Raw genomic sequence first — 23,449 nt, forward strand, 5'->3', positions numbered from 1 at the left:
ACTCAGTGCGCTCGGGTGGATTCGTCGGCGATTTGGCCCGGAGGCGCTGGGCTTGGGGAACTCCCAGACAATTCCTGATGCCCACGTCTTTGCTTCCACTCTCTCCCTCCTTTCACCCCGGAAAAATAAAAGTCCTAAATACATCCGGCAGACTCGTTCACTGTATTTCCCTTTACACTGAACTTTGCTAACCCTCAGGACAGGGGCCATTTTTACTAGAATCATCAAAACCCTTTTAAAAACAAGTGTAACAGTCACACCCAACCAGGCCTGAAGTCAGCCACGTGGGAGGTGCAGTTCGCCTGAACACGCGCAAATCGTGAGCCACTGCCACCCTCCCAAGTCCACAGAAGTCAGCAGACCTGAAGCCGCCTCAAGACTAGAGACAGTGACTTCATTTCCCCCTGAAGTAACACGAATTTGAAGAAACCCTTCGGAGACACTAACGTTTTCCCTCTCACTTTTCCAAAGTTGGGGAAGAGAGTCGGGCTTTCCAAAGGGGGGGGGGGGAGTCGGGCTAAGCTAATGGGCAGAAATGTATTCTCATGTTCTAGAAGTTTAAAATAAACTAATAATAAATTAATCTCACTAGAAACAAAGGGTGAACAAGTCGCTTCCAAGGGAGGGCGCGGGAAAGAGCTGGAAAGAAATTCTCCCCGCGAATGCAAATGGGGAGGAAGTTCTCTCCCTAAATTATTTCCCCCTCAGCCGTTCTGTAGAAAAGGTCTAGGGCTCAAGAGTTACCAGGAGCACAGCTGCGCACGGGGACCCCGTGGGGGCTGCAGGGTCACCCAAACCCCGCCGGAAGGCCGCCGCCGCTCTCGGGCACATTTTCGAACCCGAGGCGCTCACGGCCGCCCGGCTTTCTCGGTGTGCTGCCCACGGAGGGGAACTGGACTCCCGGGACGGAGCTGCGGGACTCCGGACGCTTCCTCGGGAGGAGAGCGAGGCGCGCGGGCACAGCGCGGCAGGGGAACGGGGCTCCCCAGTTCCGCCGACCGCCCGCGCGGACCGGGAGGACAGCGGGGGCCGTGCTCCGTCCGGGGCCAGGCGGGGGGTCGGGATCGGAAGGAACGCTCTGTCCCGGAACCGCGCGAGGCCGGACGTGGGAGGCCCGCTGTCCCCGCCGGGGCCGGGTCGCAGGCATCCAGAACTTCCTGAACGCCACCGGGTGAACACCCGCGCTTCCAACCGGAACGCGGGGCAGGAACGCAGCAGCGCGGCCCCCGCCCCGCCCGGGCGGGTCACTTTGCAGAGACCCCGGGGGAGAGGCTCGGAGTGGACTTTGTTAAGTGCAACTCAGGGATCGATTTGCTCCAAGCTGACGTTTGACTTAGGGGAAAAAATCAGTGGGAAAAAACGATACTTAATTCGCGTAACAGGTCAGCAAACCAAACCGTCTCCTAAATGAAGGTGAGTGTATTGGCTTCGATATTTATTCAGGGGAAAGGGAAGAGAACATTGTCTTCACCTAACGTCCCCAACAAACTCATAACCGGCCAAAACTTTCTGTACATGACTTTCACAGTCACTTTTCGACCGAGAAACTTTCCCTCAGTTTTTATCTCCCCGTTACATTCTCCCTTCTTTCCCCCGAACTTTCTTTCCTCGGGCAGTTTGGGAAGCGAGGGAAGAACTTTTCCTGAGGATAGTTTACGCTGACCCCAGTTAACCGGCAGCCCGAGAGAGATCAACTCCTACAAAGACTGAGAAGGAAAGATTTTAAACGTTAAAAAAAAAAAAAGTTGACAGCGTTTTCCACTTCCTAAAGCGGTGCCAGTCCCTGAAGGCGTGGGGTGGGCGGGCATCTCCGGCATGACTCTCCTCCACCCCCTCCCTACTTCTGACAAAAACCCACCAGGATCCCGCCTGCGAAACATCTGGATGGGGACTCGCGTCCCCACACAAGGCCGGCTCCTGGGGAGCGAGTGCGGAAGTGCGCGCGGGCGCCGGAGCGCAGCACTCAAGGGTCGGTCCTCTCCCAGCGCTGGGTCTCTCCAGCATCCTTCCTACCAGCTGCTCCTGTCACCGACCCCGGGCTTAGTCCCTCTGAGCCCGCCCCTTGCCTCTCAGCCAATAGCAACCCCAGACTGCTCTCCACCGCCCCAAACCCTTTCCACACCCCCACATTCCGGGAGCCGGTTGGCTGCCGAACCCTCAGCAAAGCGGCTGGAATTGCATGGCCCTCCGGGTTTCTGGTAGGTGGAGCGGACTGTCACTCCCGGTGTCCGGGCCCGCCCACTCAGCCTCGGCCTTCGGCTCTCTTCCTGCGCAGCTTTCCTTCGCAGCCTCCGCGGGGAAGAGCCGGGGCTGCGCTCAGCGCTCAGTTCGCAGGACCGCGAGGAGGCAGTCCCGGCGAGCGGCCGCGCGGTGCACACCGTCTGGAGGAGCCAGGACTCGGGAGTGCGGCTCTTTGCTGGCCCTAAGCGCGGCGTCGCGCCGCAGGAGCAGCCCCTGGCCGGCATTTGCCACCACCCGACTTTCGTTCCAGTTGCGGCTCCTCCGGGCATCATGTCAAAAGCCGCCGCCGCTACAGCTGCCGCCGCCACCTGGGGAAGAGCAGCAGCAGCAGCAGCAGCAGCAGCAGCGGCGGCAGCAGCGGCCACGGGCGCGCGAGGGCAATAAGCTGCACCTCCCGCGGTCCAGGGAACTCTCTCCGCGCTCACTGCTCCGGAGGGACCTGCGCCATGTGCTGAGCCATGTCCCTCGCCGCGCCCGCGGGCAGCGCATGGGGCAGCGCCTGAGCGGCGGCCGATCCTGCCTCGATGTCCCCGGCCGGCTCCTGCCGCAGCCGCCGCCACCCCCGCCACTGGTGAGGAGGAAGCTCGCGCTGCTTTTCGCCATGCTCTGCATCTGGCTCTACTTGTTCCTGTACTCGTGCGCCGGCTCGTGCGCCGCGGCGCCCGGGCTGCTGCTGCTGGGCTCGGGGTCCCGCGCCGCCCACGCCCCGCCAGCCCTGGCCGCGGGTCCCGAAGGGCCTCCTTCCAGGCTGCCGTTCCCGGCGGCACCAGCCACTCCGTTGGCTGCCGGCAGGGAGACGGCGGTGGGCGCCGGGAGCCAGGAGGAGCAGAGTCCCGAGGCGCCGGACTCCCCCAGCCCCATCTCCAGCTTCTTCAGTGGGTCCGGGAGCAAGCAGCTGCCGCAGGCCATCATCATCGGCGTGAAGAAGGGCGGCACGCGGGCGCTGCTGGAGTTCCTGCGCGTGCACCCTGACGTGCGCGCCGTGGGCGCCGAGCCCCACTTCTTCGACCGCAACTACCACAAGGGCCTCGCCTGGTACCGGTGAGTTTCCCCGGCAGGGCCAGGGCCAGAGGCGCCAGCCGCGATCCCGACGGGGAGAGGAGGAAGGCGTGGCCTGTGCTGGGGGAGTGACGGGAGCACAGCTTCGGGCCACCGGGGCGGGGAGGGTCCGAGCAAGGACCGCGCGGTTCGGGGTGCGCTGGGCTCTGCTTTCGCCACAGCCCAGGGAAACTTCTCGAGGAGCCCTGGCGGCTCAGTGGCCCTCGATGCCCTAGAATTAATCAGGCAATCTCTCTCCAAAGAAGTGGGGCAGCGACTGGGACGGTGCTCAGGGAACCGCGCAACCCTCTGTGGCCGTGCCCCAAACCAATCAAGCCAGCGTTGCTCTTTTTTTCATTTTTCCTCTCGGATCCAGGGCGGTCTGCGCCCCGCCGGTCGCCCTCTCTGCTCCAGAGCAACTTCTATAGCAGCTTCTGCTGCCCAAATGGAGATGGGGTGGGAGCGACGCCGTCCTGCGGAGCCCGGTGGAGGCTGTTCACTTTCCGAAGAGGGTCAGACCCGCTTCGCGGGCGAGCAGCCTGGGCTCGGGAGGGTGAGCCGGCGGGCGGGCGGCGGGCGGCTCGTGGAACAGTGCTGGTCCCTGTCGGGCAAAGGCGCGCACTGCAGCCGGCGGGAGCGGCGCGCGGCCTTGAAGGCTTCTCTGCGCCCGGGGCTCGGCCTGCCGGTTTCCGCCTCCCGGCCGGGGTACACAAACAGCCAGGGCAGGGGCGCGTGTCTCTGAGCGTACGTGACACTTCGGGGTTCAAAGAATAGTCGGGGCCAGTTGATTGAGAAACGCGGGTTGCGCAGAGGTCCGGGCTTCTGGAAACTCGGTTCTCGTGTTGGGTGATGGGTCCGGTTCCAAAGGGACAGCAGCCCCCCGGGGTCATAATCACGACCTCTGCCCAGTACTTCCTGCTGTCTTTGGACTGAGCTGTCGGTTGACCGAGTTGCTGGTGAGTTTTGCAGGTGGGCAGGGGGTGCAGACCGGCCTTCGGAAATCTCATCGCCGATCGGCCCCTGCCCCTTGTCCCCGGCCACCACCTACAATCCCCACAGTCATGACTCTCTGGAGTCCCCGGCACCCCTCCAGGCCAGTTAGCCTGCAGGATGCTGGAGGCTTCGGAAAACAAAAGGGAGGATCCACCCGAACCCCATTCCCTGCCCCTATCCCCTCTTTGGGGACGGGGACGGTTGAAAGATAAAAGTAGTCCGAAGGAGCGGATTAAAACCGCTCTCTTCCCAGCCTCTCCCTCCCCTTCCCCTTTGTCCTAATGTTTTTATTATTGTCAGGAGTTGCCCAAGTCTTGAGGCTTAGCCAGCCGTGACAGTCACCCTGCCCACCGTCCCGGGGCCCTGGACCCCGTCTGATGCGAATGAGGGCTCTGGGGCCAGACGCCTGGATCCGCGTCCCGGCCCTGGCAGCTCGCTGGTCGCGTGGGCCTCAGTGCTCTCGTCTGCGCAGTGGGCAGCATGTTCTCCGCGGCGCAGCCAGGTGCCCGGCGGGCAGATGCGGGCCTCTCTAACGGGCAGCTGTTGTCATGGATTGTATTGTTGCCATGACTTCTGCCACCGCTCCTCCTCCTGGGGTGATGATTCCGCAGGCCCGGATGGTAGCCTGTAACTAGCGCGCTTCCAGGTAGAACCCACCAGAGGCCGGGATTGTCTGAGATCGGGCGCACTGGGAGCCGGGCTGGGAGGAACTGGCAGGAAAATCAGTTAATCCTGAGTGTCAGGAGGTTTTAGAAGCACCTGGGGCAGGCTGCGGAAATCCCCACAGGAAGATTCACGCCATTTCTTAGACGGCCGCCCTCCACCTGCCACGTTCCTTTTGATTGACTCGAAAACGCTGAATAAAGAACGAAGTCGCACTGGCAACGCTGGCCGCGCGCCTGCAGCCGGGAGCGAGCCCCGAGCTTCGGGTGGGCCCGGCGCCTGGGGCTGGGATACGCGCAGCTGGGCTTGGGGGGCGCGGGGGCTTTGCCGGGCGGCGGGAGGCGGGAAGTTCGTCCTCCTCCCGAGCCACCGCCCTCCACTGATGAGCCGGACTGTCCGGCCCGGAGGCCCAGGGCCCGCGGCGGTGATGGCGCGGAGCGCCGGCGGAAGGAGCGAACGGCCGCTCGCCCCAGAAACTGCGTTCCCGTGGCCACAGGGTTAAAGGATTTTTTTTTCCAAAGAAAAAAATCTTTTAAATGCCATCTGCTTAATTAAAACTTTTAATTAACTTAGAATATTCTGAATGTCTAGGCGAATGTGTGGACTTAATTATTTTGAAGGCAGCCGTTTTAACTTGAAAAGCAGACCACACCGGGAGCAGAAGCCTGACCCTGAAGGCTTTTCCTAAAATCCGGTGTCCACCCCCCCCACCCCCCACGCCCGTCTCCCCGAGTTCTGTCCGCCAGCCCAGAGGTGCGCTCCCTGGCATCTCCCGCTCCGTCTGTGCAATCAGGCAGCAGATTGGAGAAAAGCATAAACAATAATTAGCCAGAACTGCAGTTCAGAAACAAGTGGTTAAAACAAATCCTCAAAGCTAGAAAAGAGGAGAGGGGAGACATTCTGAAGGCATTTAAACATTCTGAGGGCGTTAAACAGCACAGGCACGGATGGTTGAATCCAAGGATCGTCATCGGAGTCGGTCGGAGAAGGAGAGATTGGTTCTGTCCGAACGAGTTGCTGTTGGGTTTCATCGACTGATACACGGCCCTGCCAGGGGCCTAACCAGTAACCCGGAGCCTGGGCGGATTTACACGTTTCCCAAGTTAATTGTAGTTCCTTCCACGTGGAGTAAGGGGAAGCCATCGGCCCCCACGGAGGGACCCTGCTGGGATGGAGCTCACTGCGGTGGTGCCCTGCCCAGCTGACCTCCCTACCGGCCAGAGGGCAGGTTTGCCGCCGCCCTAAGGGCTGTGAAAATCAAATGGCTGGGCAGCGCGTCTGCTCTGGAACCCAAGTTTGTTTTAGTCTGGGATTAAAACTCTTCTGGATTTATTTTTCTGGTTCATTATCCAGCTCCTTCTTGAATCAGGCCTCCCCAACTTAGCAAGTGCTTGTGAGGACCCCATGGATGCCTGATCAGGACTTCTGGTGAAAGTAGCCCTTACTGTCTGTTGCACTGGGGTGATGGTGTCTGAGAAACAGGGGGAAGTGGTCCAGGAGAATTTCACACATGCCAGCCTCACCCGACCTGCACTTGTAGGCTTTCAACGTGATTTAAACTTTGAATGATCAAAAATGAAATACATAGATTCTTTAACAAGTTTCTCTTTTTGATTTAGTTTAAGTCTGGTAGATTTTCACAAATTTTAATGACCTCAGTTTGGGATTTAAGTTAGGCAAATATTGTGTAATTACTATTTTTTATATAGAAATATTCCTTAGACTTTATAGTGTCAGAAACTCCTTCCCCACCTTGACTCTTCTTTCCATTTTTGGTTGTACAAACTAAGCTGACACCTTAGTGCTGTGGCCACATGAAAAAAAAAGTGCTCTTTGTGTGTGTGTGTGCGCGTGTGTGCGTGTGTGTGTGTATGTGGTTTAATAATGTTGGTAGCTAACACTTACCGAATGTTTTCCCTATGTGCCAGGCACTGTTTCCAGTTTTACAGGATTAGCAAATTTAATCCTCATTACCATCCTCTGAAGTAGGTACTTTTACAGATGAGGAAACACAGGCCCAGAGAGGTTAAGCAACCAGTCCAATGTCTCACAGCTAGAAAATGCCAAAGCTGATTTACCAACCCAGGCATGCCTCCTCCAGAGGTCACTCTGTGCCATTCTCACTCACTTAAGTGACAAAAACATGTTGTTGGTCTTATATGATGAGTTCAAAACTGAGTTTGTTTTTAAGTTGGAGTGGCCTCAGTGAGGGTTGCACTCTTCGTCATTCACTTTAAAAGAAAACCCGCATCAGAACAGGAGAGTTCGGACATCCACAGTTGGTGATAACTAGTTGGGGCTGACTACATCACCAGGGCATCTTTCTTTCTCTGCCTGCACAGGACAGTTAGAATCAATGGAGTCATTAAAATGACAAAAATATCCTGAAGTACAAAGGCTGAGAAAACACAGCGAGGGCCCCCACTGAGACCAGATTTATTCTCTCCCATTTGTCCTTTTTAAGGCTGGGCGATGTGGGAGAACTTAGGGTTAAATAAGATGTTCTTAAAGCTCTTGGAGTGAACTTAGTTATTTTAAAAAGTACAGTGCTTCAAATCAAGACTGAAAACTTGTGCTTATTAACCAGAAGACAATTATAACTAACACTTTGAGTCGATGTTTTTTAGAATTAGAATCTAAAATCCAGTAACTCCATAAATCTCCTCCTTGAAAGCTAGCAGCAAGTTCTCCTACATTTTAAACTGAACAAATGCTGAGAAAACTAACTTCCCTCCTATTTCCCTACTCTATTTCTAAAAACTTGGTGGCAAATACTGTGTCTGTCTTCCCTAAGGGAAATTTAAGATAAGATCTCATAGGGGATAATCCTTTTTGAAGTAATTGCATTTTCTCAGCCCAGGAGTTTAAACCAAGTATGCAGCTCACTTCAGGCTGCTGGGTGAAGATCAAAAATTACATTTATATGCAACAATTTGAAATACAAACCATCATGTTACAAAGCTGTCAAGATTTATTAGCAAGACAGTGTAGCATGTGTTGAGCTCTGTTTTCAATTAGGCACCTAAATTAGACCATAAAATGGTTGATTAATCTTTTACAAGTTGAGGGGAAAATATAACATAAATTAACCTAATCATAAGTGTTTTCCCAGATGCTCTGAGTTAATAAAATAGTCAATTTTTAATAGCAACCTATTTGCTTTAGGTAAATAAAATGCTGAAATGCATGAATTAAATTACACTTATTATCTTCCAAATGATGTGCTATTATTATTGGACAGGTCTCTAAAAACTAGGTTGCAGCCCATGTCTTCAAAAATATTTATCAAAATAGAATACTATAATTTGACTAAACTACTTAACTAGATTTTGCTTTTTTAATGGAGCCTGATTATTGAAAATTTCCAATTTAATATAGACTAATACTTATAAAAAGACATTCTTCCCAGCTAAAGTTATATTATTTGAAATTTTAAATGGACGTGTCACAGCTTGTTTTTATTTTCTAGTTTGATGTTTTTATTTTCATCTGAAGAAAAAGCTTTTTAGATACTTTGAAAAATCAGTATGTCCCCCAACCCCATTCCAAATATGTATGCTGATCTACCTTGTTTAAAACATGCTGTAGGATATCAGGTTTTCTGATTATAGAAGATGACCCTTTGTATCACTTAAAGTATTTAGAATTAAAGGCACACCAGGACTGAAAAAAAAAAAATCAGCAGTCAGCTAGTGTTATGAATCAGGGAAGTAGCATTTATTTAAAGCTTTGGGACTGAAATACATGACCAATGCTGCCTGCCCAGCGTTTTCTATGTCAGTGGTTTTTGAATACTTTATGCTCTCAACTCTATGAACATGGAAATGAAGTTGATTGACAGAAACACAAAATGTCCACTCCAAAGGCACAGCATAATGAACATTTCTTTTGCTGTGAATAGACTTAGTTTCCAAATAGGGAGCTACCTCTCTCATTTAGCAGTCAGTGATTTCAGACAGTAAGGGATATTTCAGCGCCAGCCTGTCGGAATAGTCAGGCATCCCAGCAAAATGAACTCCCCAGGTCGGTGGCGTATTTTCACGGGTAATGAATACAAGATGCCGTCTACCTCCAGTGGAAACATTTACCACGACTGGAAAGAAATGAGACACTGGTATCTTTGAAAACTTCTCATGAGTGGAGCATGAAACTTTTTTTTTTTAATATTTAAAAGATCTCCTTGTTAGAACTCTCCTATTCATCTCAAACTATACCAAAATAAAACTTAACATCACATAAAACTGATGTTAGGGTGTGTTGCTTTCTCTTTGTGATTTCAGATTTGGGAAAAAGTTTAGGAGGTAAGGAGCAATGACCAGCTTACTAATATGATAATAAATAATTGTCATTGTAGCCCAGAGACTGTGTTAAATTACTGCCAGTGCTAATAAACCCCCTCCATTAATTTCCTCTGCACGTAGATAAGGGTGACATTGGTTTCTTTTAGAATATAGCTGAAATTTTTCCTTTAAATACACATTTCTGTGACTTGAAAAATATGAACTATTGCCTCAGTTCCTGGGGCAATAAAAAAATGTGCTTCATTGTGTTGTGGATGAAACGTTTGTAAATAGCAAATCTGAAATGCAGACTGTTGCCTCCCGAAGAGAGAGGCTTTTACAAATCGAGTGCAAGAACTTTGGAGAGGGAGCTGGTTACAGAGCACTTCCAGCGAGGAATTTAGGTTTTCTACCTGCATTTTAAAAGTATATATTGTGTATACACACACATATTCACTGTGACTTTAAGTTGATACATTTGTTACAAAACAGATAAATTCCTGGAATAAAATGTATTTCTTCTAAATATAGCAAATGTGTTAAAAATAAGACTCTGGTTTTGTAGACTGTATTTCAGCACAAGCCAGACTATTTTTTGCCAAGGGGTCACTTCTCTTAAACCCCTTTGACTAGATTGTGAATGAGTCCATGTGCGTTCATCAAGCAGCTTGGGGGCATATCATTCACAATCCCTGTTTTTTCCCAAATCTTTACCCCCTAATACTTAACATGGTTACACTTGCTTAGAAACCCACAAAATGCTGAAAGATTGTTCTGGGCAAATGGGTGGCAGCAAATGGAGAGCCGGGGTGGGGGGGAAACCACTTCGGGAAGAGAAGCGAGAAGCAGCAGATTTTTCACCACGCACAGTCTTGATTTACTGAGTGCGGGGCAGGAGGGAAGGGCTGGTGACAGACGTGCCCAACATGGCCCCAGCAGGCCCCACGTGCCACGTGTCTGGCTCTCTGGCAGCGGGAGGGGCGTCGGCGCGGACCCCCGGTCTGGAAGGGTGGCCGCCGCGCAGCCAAGCGCACGGAAAGTGGCCCCGTGGCCGGCCGGCCTCGGGGACCAGGCAGCACGACCCCCTGGGTCGCGTGGGATCCCCGCATCTGGTCGGAGGAGGCAGATGGCGGCGCCGCCTCGTGTCGAGGGCGGGGTCAGGGCCCGGCCCGGCTGCCCCTCCGCCCCGCGGGTGGCCGGCCGCGGCCACGTGACCAGCAGAGCGCCGCGCTCCCGCCTCACCTGTTGGGCTCAGCCGGACCGAGCGATGCGGGCTCGCCGTGGGTGGTGCCAGCGGGCCCCAGCCCCGCGCTGATTGGCTCGAGCGGCTGCCGGGAGACCAATGGCAGCTCGCCTGCGCGATGGCCCCGGCCAGAAGGGCGGGCGGAAGGGTGCGCCCCGCCTGAGCCTAGTCAGGCGTCCCAGCTGCTGCGCATCCTTTCTGGGAGGGGCGCGGGTCCTGAATCTGCTTATCTCTGTCTCTTGTCGGAACGTTTGCCTCTGTGAAGTGGAGCAGTGAGGATGGAGTCAGACTCCCTTCCCTGCATCCGTGGCGTCGGACGTGGGTTTGAATTAATTCTTCAGAGCCTTACGTGGAAACAGCCTTTTTAGGGCCTTATTTTGCGCGGGTAAGAGAGTGGAGTGTTTTCAACCATCACGTCTCTTTTCTTTCTCCTCCTACTCCTCACCGCCCCCCCCCCATCCTTTTCTCTTTGAGGGAAAGAAATATTTAATCCTTAGTTCACCCATTTCTGTAAATGCGATTCAGCACATTCAGTAGATAAGCAAAAATAGCTTCTTGCCCATCATGTGACTGGTTAAGTGATGGGATGAAGAGAAAAAGTGAGAAAGACTCCAACAGAGAGGTGAGGAGGGAGAGGAAAAGCAAATCTCAGCCCTCTTCTGACTCCAGAATCTCCGCTGGGCTGAGACCAGGGGGCCGGTCCCCTCTCCAGCCCATCTCTGCTGCTCCCCTGCTGCCCTCCTTCCCTCTGCCCCCGTGCCCACCGTCTGCAGCTGCCCCTACCCAGAGGCAACCTGGAAGCCGCCCGTCTGCTCCTCCAGCCTGTGTGGGGGGCGGGGTCACTGACAAGCCGCCTCCCCTAGCGCTGCTCAGGCGGAATCCCAGGCTGAAGAAGCCTCCTCTTGGGGTGCGCTACACGGTGGCCCTGAGTTCTGTTGTGGGTTTGGATGAGGCAGCCTTGTCTTCTGGAAGTTTCTGCGGAGATGAAGGAGGTGACCTGTCTTTAAAGGGCAGGGAGCTCACTTAGGACATTGCTTATCGCTGCAGGAGGCGTTGAAGAAATGCAAGATTTGGCCGACGGGTCCATTAAAGTAGTCTCCCTGGGGGAGACGACACACCCAGCCAACAATTAGAGAACAGTAATTTACCCTCAGATCCCTCCTGGTGCCCTCCCCCGCCCCCTCAACAGCTGAGATGTCCCCCTCCCCCTCCTCTCCTCTCCGGCTGGAAACTCGTCCTGGCTCAGCCCAGCCACTCTCGCCCTGTGCTGTTGGGTCCCTGGTGTCCTCCCGTCTGATTGTTCCAGTCTCCAGGCACTTAGCATATGCTAGTGCTGCCAGTTAACACAGATACCCGGAGAAATAAACATCCTGTTACAGGGGAGAGCTCTTACAGATGCCCACCCGCGCGCGGGAATGGGTGGGAGGGGAAGGTAGGGGGTCTGACCATCACTTTGTCATTGGTTTGAAATACTTAATAGAGGGAGGGAAAGGTGACCATTTAAAGTCTTTTTCTAAGAGGGGCGGGTGTAGCTCAGTGGTAGAGTGCTTGCGTAGCATGCAGGAGGTCCTAGATTGAATCCCCAGTACCTCTTAAAAAAAAAATGAATAAGTAAAACCAAACCTAATTCCCACCCAAAAGACGATGTAAACTAAATAACTGTTTAAAGAAAAGAAACCCTCTCCTTCATCTTAAAAAAAAAGTCTTTTTCTATAGTCAATGAATAATACATTCTTATACATTGTGTTGACCTTTTTTTAACCTAACCAGCAAAGATTTGCCAAGCACTTACTTTTAAAATATATGTATATATATATATAGACTTGACTTTTTAGAGCATTTTTAAATTTGTAGCAAAATTGAGTGAAAAGACATAGTTCCCATATATGCCCTGCCCTCACACAGACACAGCCTCCCCCACTATCAACGTGTGGCCTCAGAGCAATGCTCCTGGTGAACCTACATCAACTCATCACTGTGGTCCAAAGCCCACAGTTTGCATGAGCGTTCACTCTTGCTGTTACACATGTTATAACATGTATAACGACTGTATTAACGACTGTATAACATGTATTGATGACTGTATAGTGACACATGTCCATTATTACAGTATCTTATGGAACAGTGTCACCGCCCTAAAAATGCCCTGTTTGAGCATTCATTTTTATCAGGTGCTCTTCCAAGCAGCGCTTGAGGTCCTGAGGAAGTGTAAGAGACACGCACTTGTCTTTGAGGGGCCCGTGTTAGTCAGGGGACTAAAATCCACAGGCTCAGTGAGGTCTCAAAGCAATTTAAGCACCAGTTAAAAAAAGAAAATCATCAGTCCTACCGAGCCACTCGCAAATCTAAAAGCCGTTTTAAGGAGAAGAGGGAGTGTGTGATAAAATAGTAAAAATTAAGAAATATGATTTTGCAGACATAGAAAACAAACTCATGGTTACCAGAGGGGAAGGGGTGGGGGAGGGATAAATGAAGAGTTTGGGATTAGCAGATACACACTACTACCCATCAAACAGATAAACAACAAGGCACTACTGTACAGTCCAAGAAACTACACTCAGTATCTTATAATAGCCTATAATGGAAAAGAATCTGAAAAAGAATATATATATGCATATAACTGAATCCCATGCTGCACACCAGAGACTAGCACATTGTACATCGACTGTACTTCCATGAAAAAAAATTTTTTTTCATGTGATTTCGTATTTTACTTTTCCAGGACTATTCCAGGGAGAGCTAAGGAGAAGGAAGGCCAGTTACCAGGGGTGCAATAGGGAAAAACCAGCTCCACCTTCGTGAGTGGGCCTGCTGTGTGTGTGCGGGCGAGAGGCTGCTGATTATTCAGTCTTTGCAGTCTTTGCAGTCTTTCCTGTGTGATTTCCCCCATTTTGCAGAGGAGGAAAGGGAAATTCACAGAGATGGCCTCATGTCCTCCAGCTGGATCTGTAGGGGGCTTGACCGCTTGAACCCAATGCCTCCCTGAGGGCCCTTCAAACTCCACAACTTGGAGCACCTCTATGTGGCTGAAATTCGACATGCTATTCTTCTGGACCAGTTTAAGCCATGTCTTTTGTTGTTTCCTTCCCCCCCCTCACCCCCCAAACACAGACTTTTCCACCTAAAAGTATACCCAAGATTATATTTTTCCTCTCTTTTTCTGTCCTGACTTTCCCTTTTGCTTCCCTACTCACTCGTCAGTCAGCCCCATCTCTGTTGCAAAGATGTCTGCATTGATGGTGGTCGTTCTCATTCATGTCGCCCATGGATGGACCCATCCCTCTGGTGTCATCCCTGGAGCCCCGTCGCCAGTGATAAGATCTGTACATTTGATGCCCCTACTTGCCAGCCCACCTCTTCTCCCTCACCTGCTCCTTGAAGCCGCGCGCCGAGACCGGGACACTCAGAGTCTTAGTTCTTAAGATTACACCACGACATCTGTAAGAACTCCACTCGCTCACCCGTGTCTCGGCGTGGCCTGCATTTCTGCTTCACCCAAGACTTCCCTCTATCGGTTCCAGGAAGTGTGTTCTCTCTTGCCCTTGATTATTTGAAGCCAATCCAGATATATTATTTTATCTATATATCTGGCCTCTATGTTTTTTAGTAAAACTTTTATTCATAGACCTATAAAAAAAAAGGTGTACAAATCAGGAGTGTGCAGCCTGAGGAAGTTTTAGAAGGTCAGCATAACCCCACGTAACAGCAGTTCTCCAGTCCCCGGAGCCACACTCATGCTCCCTTCCAGGCCCTGGCCCTGTCCCAGGGATACTCACTGCCCTACCTTTTACTACCACAGATTGCTTTGCCTGTTGTTGGACTTAATAGAAATGAAATCCTTGAGTGAATATTTGTAGGGTTTGAAAAACTTGCAGATTCATTGCTAATGTCATATTCGGAGATTCCACATGCAAATGCAGATTTTCTGACGGATCTGACAGGCTGAGGCCTGTCTTTCTTGCATTAGCAGCTGCTGGAGCTGGAAAGCAGCTGCATCTGTGAATCAGGCCATCGTCCCTCCCGTTGGACAGACTCCCCACCGCTCCCTATTGTCTCACTTTTGACCTGCTTCACTCCCCAGTCCCGGGTCAATGCCAGTGAGAGGCTACAACCTGTTCCCCCTTCTTACAGGTGTGTGCTGTTTCAGGATTGAATTTCCTTTTTAACGTTGTTGTCAGATTTGGGCATTTGCTTTTTCCCCGTTTGACTTAGTTTTCATTATACGCCTCTGGAGGGATCCTGGGAGAGGATGCATGGAGTCTGCTGCCTGGGTGCCATTTACAATCAGAACCACCATCATCATAGCATTAACCATGGCATGCTTCTCTGATTAAAAAAATTTTTTTTAGTTCTTTAAGACATTCTTCTTCCATGTCACCCCTGATGGCAACTCTTGGGGCCAGCTCTTTGCTGTGGACACTTTGTAACCTTGAGCAGGTCACTTTATCTCTTTGCTGTCAATACCCACTCTGGTCTGTCCCCTGCCCAGTGAGTTCATTGATCACGGCCTTGCATCGGATGACTTACTATAGCTTTAAACACTTACTCTCAGGTCATATCTTTATCTCCTTGAGGACAGTTTGTGGGTCGTCTGCACATCACATCTTGAGAAGCATTGTCTCAAGTTCCTTTGGTGAACAGAAAGTTCTGGAAAGATTAATGGGTGATATGTATAAAAAAAAGGTTCCAAGTCAGCACATTAAAGGCTGTGATAAGTACCGTAACCAAAGGAAAAACCCAAATCTGTTTAACAGTACTGAACCCCACATTTCCCCTGTGTACAGAATCCTCTTTTCATTCAACACCTGCTAATAATTTGAGGGGGGGTTGGTTAGTCAGAGGCCCATGGGGGGCCCGTTATCAGAGCAGGTCTCCAGAGGCGCTTGAGGTTTGAGAGTTTGAGCCCTGGCCCCGTGCTCTGTCTGTCCACCTTTACCCCTTGGAGCAGGCTGCCCCTTCTTACTGAGAATTAGGCGCCACCCTTCTCCCACTGGGACATAGGCTCAGACCTATAGTGTCTGTACCTCCTCTGCTCCTGGAATGATCGCTGCAGAAAGTAAGTAAAGAATGGGAAGCGGAGTCGCAGGGAGTCAGGGACCCTGGGCGGTGTCGCCGAGGCTGAGGCCGGGGCAGTGGAGCAGATGGTGAGGAGTTGGAGCCCGGTCTTGCTGGAAGCTGCTTTAGCCGTCTCCCACTGCTGCTGTTCTCCCAGCAGGCTGATTGCCGGTTCAGCCTTCCAAGAAGCTTAGGTCTGCTTTCAAAGGGAAGTGCCCCATCTCCGTGCTGTTTACCGAGCACGGCCCCTGATGGTGCTGGGAAAAGGGGGTGACGCTGCTTTCCACCCCGCCCGCCCGGGTCGCCCCGGGGTCTTCGCCGTTATCCTCACACCGGGATGCCGGCACCCCGGGGCGGAATCCCGAGGTCTCGGGAGTGACAGCAGGGCCGCGTGTAAACACTGGCAGCCCTGAGCGGCAAACAGAGCCAATCGCTTTTTAAAAAAAAAAAAACATGCATTTTTTCCCTCTTTGTCTCGGAGCCAAGAGGGAACACTTAAGAGTGTTCTTTGGTCATACGGCACCGGAAACGGTGGACAATTTCAGATTAGGTGTCGCTGGGAAAGGAGGTGAGTGGAACCTTTCACAGGGAGACATGGGGGATCAGTTTACCTGTTTGTACAAAACTTAAGTTACATGCGTATCTGGATTGCTCCTCCACGCACCCTGTGCTTGCTCCAACGGTCTGTTATCTCCGGACACATTTGCCTCGTATTTGGCGAAACCTGAACGCCTGCCTGTGGGGAGGCGTCCGGCTCGGGCGTTTCCCACGGTCTGGAGGTGGACAGTTTCACACCAGAGTGGGCTCCTCGATGGCGTGTGCTTGGCTATCTTTTCACTCTTATCTCCCTTCCTTCCCTATAAAGTTACGTATCTCTTAATGGGACACTTAATACCTACCTTGTCTTTCTACGGGGCCTGTGAACATCAGGCAGTAACCACGCAGCCGTATTGCCAAGTCGAGATCGGAGCGTCTAGATGGCCCTCCTGATGGAATACTGTGCAGTCTACAGTTCGTTCACCCGTGGCTTGATTTCATCCACCCAACAGTTCGGAACAACTAGGATGGACCATGCTGTGTGAAATCACTTGGGAAAATCAAATGTTAAGCCGTTGTCAGGTGCCTCAAGGACCCCACCATCTTGCTTAAGGGGCTATAGTGAAAGATACTATAGAATAAAGTGAGAAATGCCACGGAAGCAGAGAGAAGGCCCAAAGGAGGTGCCACCATGGAGCTGGGCTTTGTCGCATGGATAGGAGTTTGCTGGCTGATTGTTCCAGAAAGTGGATAAAAGCATTTAGGGCAGAACAGCTCTGTGGGAAATGTCCAGAATGTGTCAGGGATGGGGAGAAGGAGGGACGATTCACTCAGAACCCACACACCCCTCTCCCTGCTGCCTCTGGGTGGCTCGGATGACTGTCCCAAAGGGCCTTCTCTCTGTGGTTTGAAGTTTTGTGGACAAGAGAACTGTTCTTCCCAAGTTCCCACTGGGCTGCAGAGGCCGGCTTCTCCAGCTGGATGCCGTGAAGAAACAGAGCCACAGGCCGGCAGGCAGGGCCACCCACCTCCTCCTCTTGTCCCCAGTTCTGCTGAGGGGAAGCCCTGCCATTCCTTTGGGGGACGGTGGCCACTGTCTCAGAATCCTGGGCACATCCCGAGAGCCATGCTGGGTTCCCAGTTCCAGGATTCCCACGGCGGTCCCGTCTTCCTTCGCATCACTTACTGTGGAGGAACGCAGGGAAGTTTGGGCGCCTTCCATGTTTGCATATAAAAGTGATCAGTTATTGATCAAGCCTGGCTTAGAAGGGCATTTCCCTGATCCCTAGGCTATTTCTATTTAAAAGAAGACACAGAGATGAGAGGCCAGGCTTGACCAAACGTCCCCCAGGCAGGGGCTCTCAGCTGGGGGGCTGCCAACATGAGCGGAAGGCAAACCCTGCACCCTGGCCCCGTCCCTCCCCATCTGTCCCCCTTGGTGGAATGTTCTGTCACTCACAGGTATGTTTAGGACTGTTTTCTTCCAGTCCCAACTGGAAACAGAAGGACAGAACAGGCTCATGACTTTTTTTGTGTTCTGTCAAAAGAGCCTTTGCCCGGGAGCACGTGTGCCAGCTTCCTTGAGACTTAAACTTCCCTTCGTATTGTGGGCTCTGATCAAAGCCATCTCCTCCTACCCTGCATAGTGTCTTTGGGGGATGTCAATTTGGGAAGTACAAGGCATGACACATATTGGCATGTGTCCTCTGTGGTGGCTTGGCCCCCACACGTGGCAGGTGGGTCGTGGGCCCCTGACGCCGGAGGTGCAGACCTAGCGCGAGCAGACAGCAGCGGTCTGGGCTGCAGGTAAGGATGCTCCCCAAGGGGCAGCACCCCCCAGGTTCAGCGGGCGGCTTGGGTGTGTGGGCATACCTCATTTTCAGCACGTGACCTCCATGAAGAATCTTCCAGCTGCTAGTTGCTGGTCAGTTACATTCTAATTTGCTTTTGGTGCTGTTTTGTCTCAATCCTTGGCCTCTCTCTACTCAGTGGGATCTACTGAGAGGATAATCTGGGGGGAGGCTGGCATCAGGGATACCCCCCAAGACTGTGTCCATTGGAAACCAGACACGGGGACAGAGAACTGGGGAGGAATCCAGTTGATTTCCCTTAGGTCTTGGTGTCCCTGCTTTAGAATGTCTGCTGACGTCAGTTTTGCTCCTTAGAGTTGCATGTGGGTTTTATTAATTTAATGAGCTGCCACTCTGTGCCGGGCTCTATGGATGAAGAAATTTGGTCATTTCACAAATATTATTGAGCACATCCCTGTGAGAAAACACTGTGGTCAGAGCTCAAGAAAGAGGGCAGGTTAGGGGGAGAGAGGAAGCTCTTTGTGTTCTTAATGTTCTCCGTGTGAAGGGAATGCCAGTTGGCGGGGTCATCTTTAAATGGAAGGTGGGTACAGGGTCTGGCCTGCTTTTTTAGAAAACCTCTGGCTGCTTGGTAGAGACTGACTATAGGGTGTAAGAGTGAAGTCAGGGGGTGAGATAGCCAAATACAGTCACGCATGATGCAGGCAGGAAGAGAAGGATGTGCAAGGCAAAGAAATGTTGCAGAGGAAGGAGTGATTAAATCTGTCTAGGTCGGGGAGGATCTTTTCCTGGAAAGGCTTCAGAGAGGAGGTGATAACTGAGCAAGGTTTTGATGGATGAATAGGAGTTCGGGTACAGATCAAGTGAGGAAGGAGGGCTTCTTGGCAGAAGAAACATATATGAGAAGACATGGTTTACATGACAAAGTATTGGGGATGCAGGGAAGGACCAGCAGGGGAGAAAGGAAGGCGAGTGGGACAGCAACAGGGGGGCTGATGTCCCTTGTGAGTGAGCCTTGAGCATCATGGCTTACAGGGTAACTAGTACAGTTTATCCTGCGTCTTTCTTTCCTCTCTCTCTCAAGTATTTTAGCTTGGAAGTGGGATTTACAAGGTGCCAGGGAGTAGTGTTAAACAGGAGTTGCTTTTGCTGGTGATCAAAGATGCCACCCAGAAAACAAGGCCAGTGCTGGGACCGTCTCAGGATGTGCTCCGGGACCCAGGTCCTCTAAGCTGGGTGCTTTTTGCTTGCCCGGATGGAGCCTGTCATTAGGATAAAGCCCAAAGCCATGTAATTAGAAATTCCACTTAACTCGTGGACCTGCAGCAGGAACAGCCCCGCGCACGCGCAGTTCCAGCATTGTTAGCCGCTCTGCGGCAGGGAGGGGGTGGGTAGGCTGCCAGCGCCAAATGCCCAACCTGGTAATTACGACGTGGCCTTGCAGGTACACACCTGTCCTGAATGTGCAGGTGGTGCCTGCTGCCCCCTCACTGGAACCCGTCGCTCTGCACAGACCACTCCCAGGGATGTGGGGTCCACGTGTGTGTCCACCCCCACCCCCCCGTCTGACCATCGCTTCCTCTGTCTTTTTCTGAGTCACAGTTCTGGCCATTCTGTCTCAGGGAGCCACCTCTTGGGTTGTTTTACTAGCAGCCAGCCCGGTTAACTGTGCTTTTATCTGAAAACCAAAACCAGAAAGTTGTGCCGCTTTTGCTGTGCTGTTTTCCTTCTCATTCAGAAGAAGGACAGCACAAAAGAGCCCGGTCTGGGGGACGGAAGGATGGGGCTGGGGGGCTCGGGCTGGGGGTGGGGGTGGGGGTTTTCCCCAGGATGGCTCAGCAGATACTACCCACTCAGCATTCCTGGTTTATAGCCAGGCTAATTTAATTTCCAGCTGAGAGGCGCCTCCCCGCATGATGGTAATCTCAAATAGTTAATGAGCTGGAAGGGGAGACAGCCTATGGGGCTGGTTCTTGGGGCTCTGTTTGGTGGCTTTGCAGACTCATTTATCAGCCTGTTTCTCTTGGTTGGAGAGGCTTGTTCAGCCTGGTACAGCTTTGCAGCTTTGCGTATCTCCCCACTTTTAAAGATGGACTGAGCTGTGACTTCTGGCCTCTGGATGTTTGGAACCAGCTGGTGTTGCCTTCTACACACCTGGTTTGTTTAAAGGGAAGAAGGAAGGCAGAGGGGTGGGCTCAGGGCAACTCCTCTGCCCATGATACCTGCCTGGAAACACCTTGTGAGAAATTCTGATTCTTTCCTTGGCCCCAGCAGGGCGGGTATCACCAGCAGGGCCTTTTAGGTGAGACTCATAGGGTCAAACTGATCTGTGCTACTGGTCCTAGGATTTGGGGCAGGGGTTAGAACTGCTGAGAACTGGGGGGATCGTGAGATTCAGAGCGGAACGTTCTGAAGGCCAAGGCCCTGCTTCACCGTGACCCGGTACTGGGGGCAACTCTGTCTCACCTCTGTCAGTCTCACTCTCCTGTCTCTAAAGTGGGGCAGACACCTGTCAGAAGGCTGGTGCAGAGAGCCAGGGATCCGGGATGCCCGTCCGTTCTCAAGTCCCGGGCAGGTCTTAGCGCTGACCTCATCATGGCCCAGGAAGAGAGAGAACCCTCTTGTGTTAGCAAAGAGGGCCATCTGTTCCTTCCCAGAGGTTGACTTACTACCTGCTGAGGGACTTTGAGCATCACCAGGGCAGTGTCTTTGTGGCTTTATGGACCACGTGCAGACCATCATGCTGATGTCACTGAAATACAGAGGCAGATCCCATTTGGAGGTTGTTCAGGCAAAGCATTCTGGTTGGAGGGCGCAAAGCTGGGGGCCTGGCTGTGATGCTGACCTCACATGTGGACGGAGAATATGTGCCCGCAGGGCTGTGCGCACTGACCACCAGCTCGGCCGGGCTTTTGATGGTCATGCAGCTGGCTGGTGGCTGGCGCATCGCTTCAGGGCTGTCTTGGGGCTCGCCCCCTGGGCTGGGGATGGCCCTCGGGTGTCTGTGAACCCCCTGGAGCTGGATCCCAAGGCCTGTGTGCAGGTCACACACATGCACTCGCCACAAAGGGTGTCCTGCCCTTTTCTCAAATTCTCTGCAGCCCCTAAAGGTGTAAGAGCCCTGCCCGGAGGGCGCAGGTCTGGGGTCGGCGGGCCCGTTTTGTGGTCAGTGAGGGTAACAGCCTGATGCGATGATTAACAAGTCCCATTTCTGTTCTGAGCCGGAGGAGAGCTGTCTCTCTTCAGAGGAAGAAGGGGCCCAGGAAAGGGGGTCCTTTCTTGAACAAACAGTATATTCGTATCTTCAAGAAATGTTGGAATTCCAGATTCGTGGAGACAGCTTACGAAGATGTGGTATATATATGCATAATGGAATATTACTCAGCCATAAGGAAGGACGACATTCTGCCACTTGCAACAACGTGGATGGATCTGGAGGGTAATATGTGGAAAGCAGTAAGTCAGACTGAGAAAGACAAGTACTGTATGTTATCACTTATGTGTGGAATCTGAAAAGTACAACAAACTGGTGAATAAAACAAAAGAGCAGACTTACAGATACAGAGATCAAGCTAGTGGCTACCAGTGGGGAAAGGGAAGGGGGAGGGGCAACACGGGGGTTGGGGTTAAGGGGCACAGACTCCAATGCATAAAATAAATAAGCCACAAGCATTCATTGTACGGCACAGGGAACACAGCCAACATTTTATAATAACTTTCAACGGAGTATAATCTATAAAAATATTGAATCACTATGCTGTACACCTGAAGCTAATATAATATTGTGAATCAACTATGCTTCAGTTGAAAACAGGAGAGAAACAGAAAAAGAAAGAAGATGGTCGGGGCACCAGCTTTAGGCATCTTTATGCAGTCAGCTGAGCTTCATCCTGTTGCCTGGTAGTCCTGCCTGCCTGCAAGTGACAAGTTAATCTATGTGCATTTAGCCAGCCCAGGGATACAGTGTCCTTGGAGGGCTAGGGCCAGATTAATTTCCCAAACGTGCTAATGGGGCGGCAGAGAGAGCATCTCTTGTTCTCTCCTTTAGGGGCTGTTTGCTCACGGGCTTAGAGCTGTGTGTTCCCAGCCCCGGATTTGGAAGCAGATTCATTTGGGAAAGTACCAGCTTAAGTCTTTATTTGGTTTGGTTGGTGAACGGAGAACACCGCTGAGCATCTCAGAGAGAGAGCCATTGTTCACAGCCCCCTGCCTCCGGCTGGCCTCCCAGGGAGGTTCCACCCCACCCCAGCCTGACCTGTCTGCCCAGAATTGGCCTTTCTGCACCCAGGAAGCCTTTTCTAGCTTAGAATCTGGGGTGATACTCACCTTCTCCCAGTTTCTGTTCTTTACATATGGACACTCAAACCTAAGTCCTCATGTGTATATACCATTTCTGGAAGGAGCACCTACATTCTGCTCTGACTCCCACCCTGAGTTTACACGTGGGAGCTCAGAGCGCGTCAGTGCTGCGCCCTCAGTCCACCGCGAAGGTGTCAGCACCCTTTCTCGTCTCATCTCCAACCTGTGTTCAGTGTTTCTTTTTCCGTTCTTTCAACATGTGTTTGAATGAGCTGCCCTGTCATTGCCCCCTCCCTCCCCGCTCCCGCTCAGAGCCACAGAACTGCATTTCTTTCCTATCTGCCTTCTTGAACACACGCCTCATGTGGTTCTTGAATGATCCCACGAGGGCCACAAACACATACAGTGAGGGAGTGAGAGAGGAGAATCGGTAGTGGGGCCCTAAAACAGGGCCGGGAACCAACCTCAGAAATGCGTCTCGAGTGGCAGTGGATGGACCCTCAGCTTCTGGCGGCCTTCACAGACAGACAAGCCTCCGAGACGCACAGCCCTGCAGCAAGCTGTCTGCGCGAGAGAAGCATGGCTGTCCTTGGTACTAAGACGGGGCGGGGTGGGGGAGGAGGCTGGTGCATAAAGAGGATGCCACCGGGTACCCGCCTCTGGCGTGGGGAGCCCTCTTACAGAAAGCACGTGGTTAATCCAGCCTTTTTGGTAAATTTCTAAAAATTATTTTAGAAATTAAGTTTCTAAAAGCAAAAAGTAAAAATCATGACTCTCATCCAGTTACAAAGCTAAGGAGTAGATTTCCTTAATGATCACATTAAGGATTATATTTTACTTATTCTTAATGAGAGAACCAGACAGATATCACTGTTGCTACAAAGGAGAAATCAAAAGAACATAAGTTGCCTTGGAATAAAGGAACGTCGAGATGAATTTACCGATAAGCGGGAAACTGACGTTTCTGTGTAGCGGGAGGTCGAGAGGGAGACCCGCAGAACCGCCACCAGAAAGCGCTCATTTGCATGCTCGTGGCCAAGCACTGCATGGCACCGCCGTGTTGCTATCTGTAACTCACAGAGTTGCAGAATACCTCACAGGCGGTAGAAAGGCTCCCGCCAGGTCGCACACCGCACAGGTTTCTACTGGAGACACCAGTAATCTGTTTGGCTTGCTCCAAATGTTTTTATATCTTCCTGCATCAGCCTTCCACCCATGTACCTCCCACGTTGGATATGGCTTCTCGCTGCCTCTGAGATCAAGTCCAAATTCTGTCTAGCGTTTGTTGA

The 23,449-nt window shown here is 51.9% G+C and overlaps 1 protein-coding gene across 2 annotated transcripts in view; it reads left to right on the forward strand.

Annotated features, from left to right (window-relative positions):
• Nucleotides 1–1,448: 1,448 nt before the first annotated feature.
• The window catches only part of LOC140686021 (heparan sulfate glucosamine 3-O-sulfotransferase 3B1), a 74,464-nt gene continuing 52,463 nt past the window's right edge, over nt 1,449–23,449 (forward strand). For both annotated transcript variants that reach the window (XR_012059438.1, XM_072938402.1), the window contains exon 1: nt 1,449–3,282. Coding sequence is in view for 1 of the 2 variants with exons in the window: in XM_072938402.1 (XP_072794503.1) it covers nt 2,180–3,282 (1,103 nt within the window). In the remaining variant the exon portion in view is untranslated. The remainder of the gene's footprint in view (nt 3,283–23,449) is intronic.

The sequence above is a fragment of the Vicugna pacos genome, chromosome 16 (genome assembly GCF_048564905.1).
Source record: "Vicugna pacos chromosome 16, VicPac4, whole genome shotgun sequence".
Taxonomy (NCBI): domain Eukaryota; kingdom Metazoa; phylum Chordata; class Mammalia; order Artiodactyla; family Camelidae; genus Vicugna; species Vicugna pacos.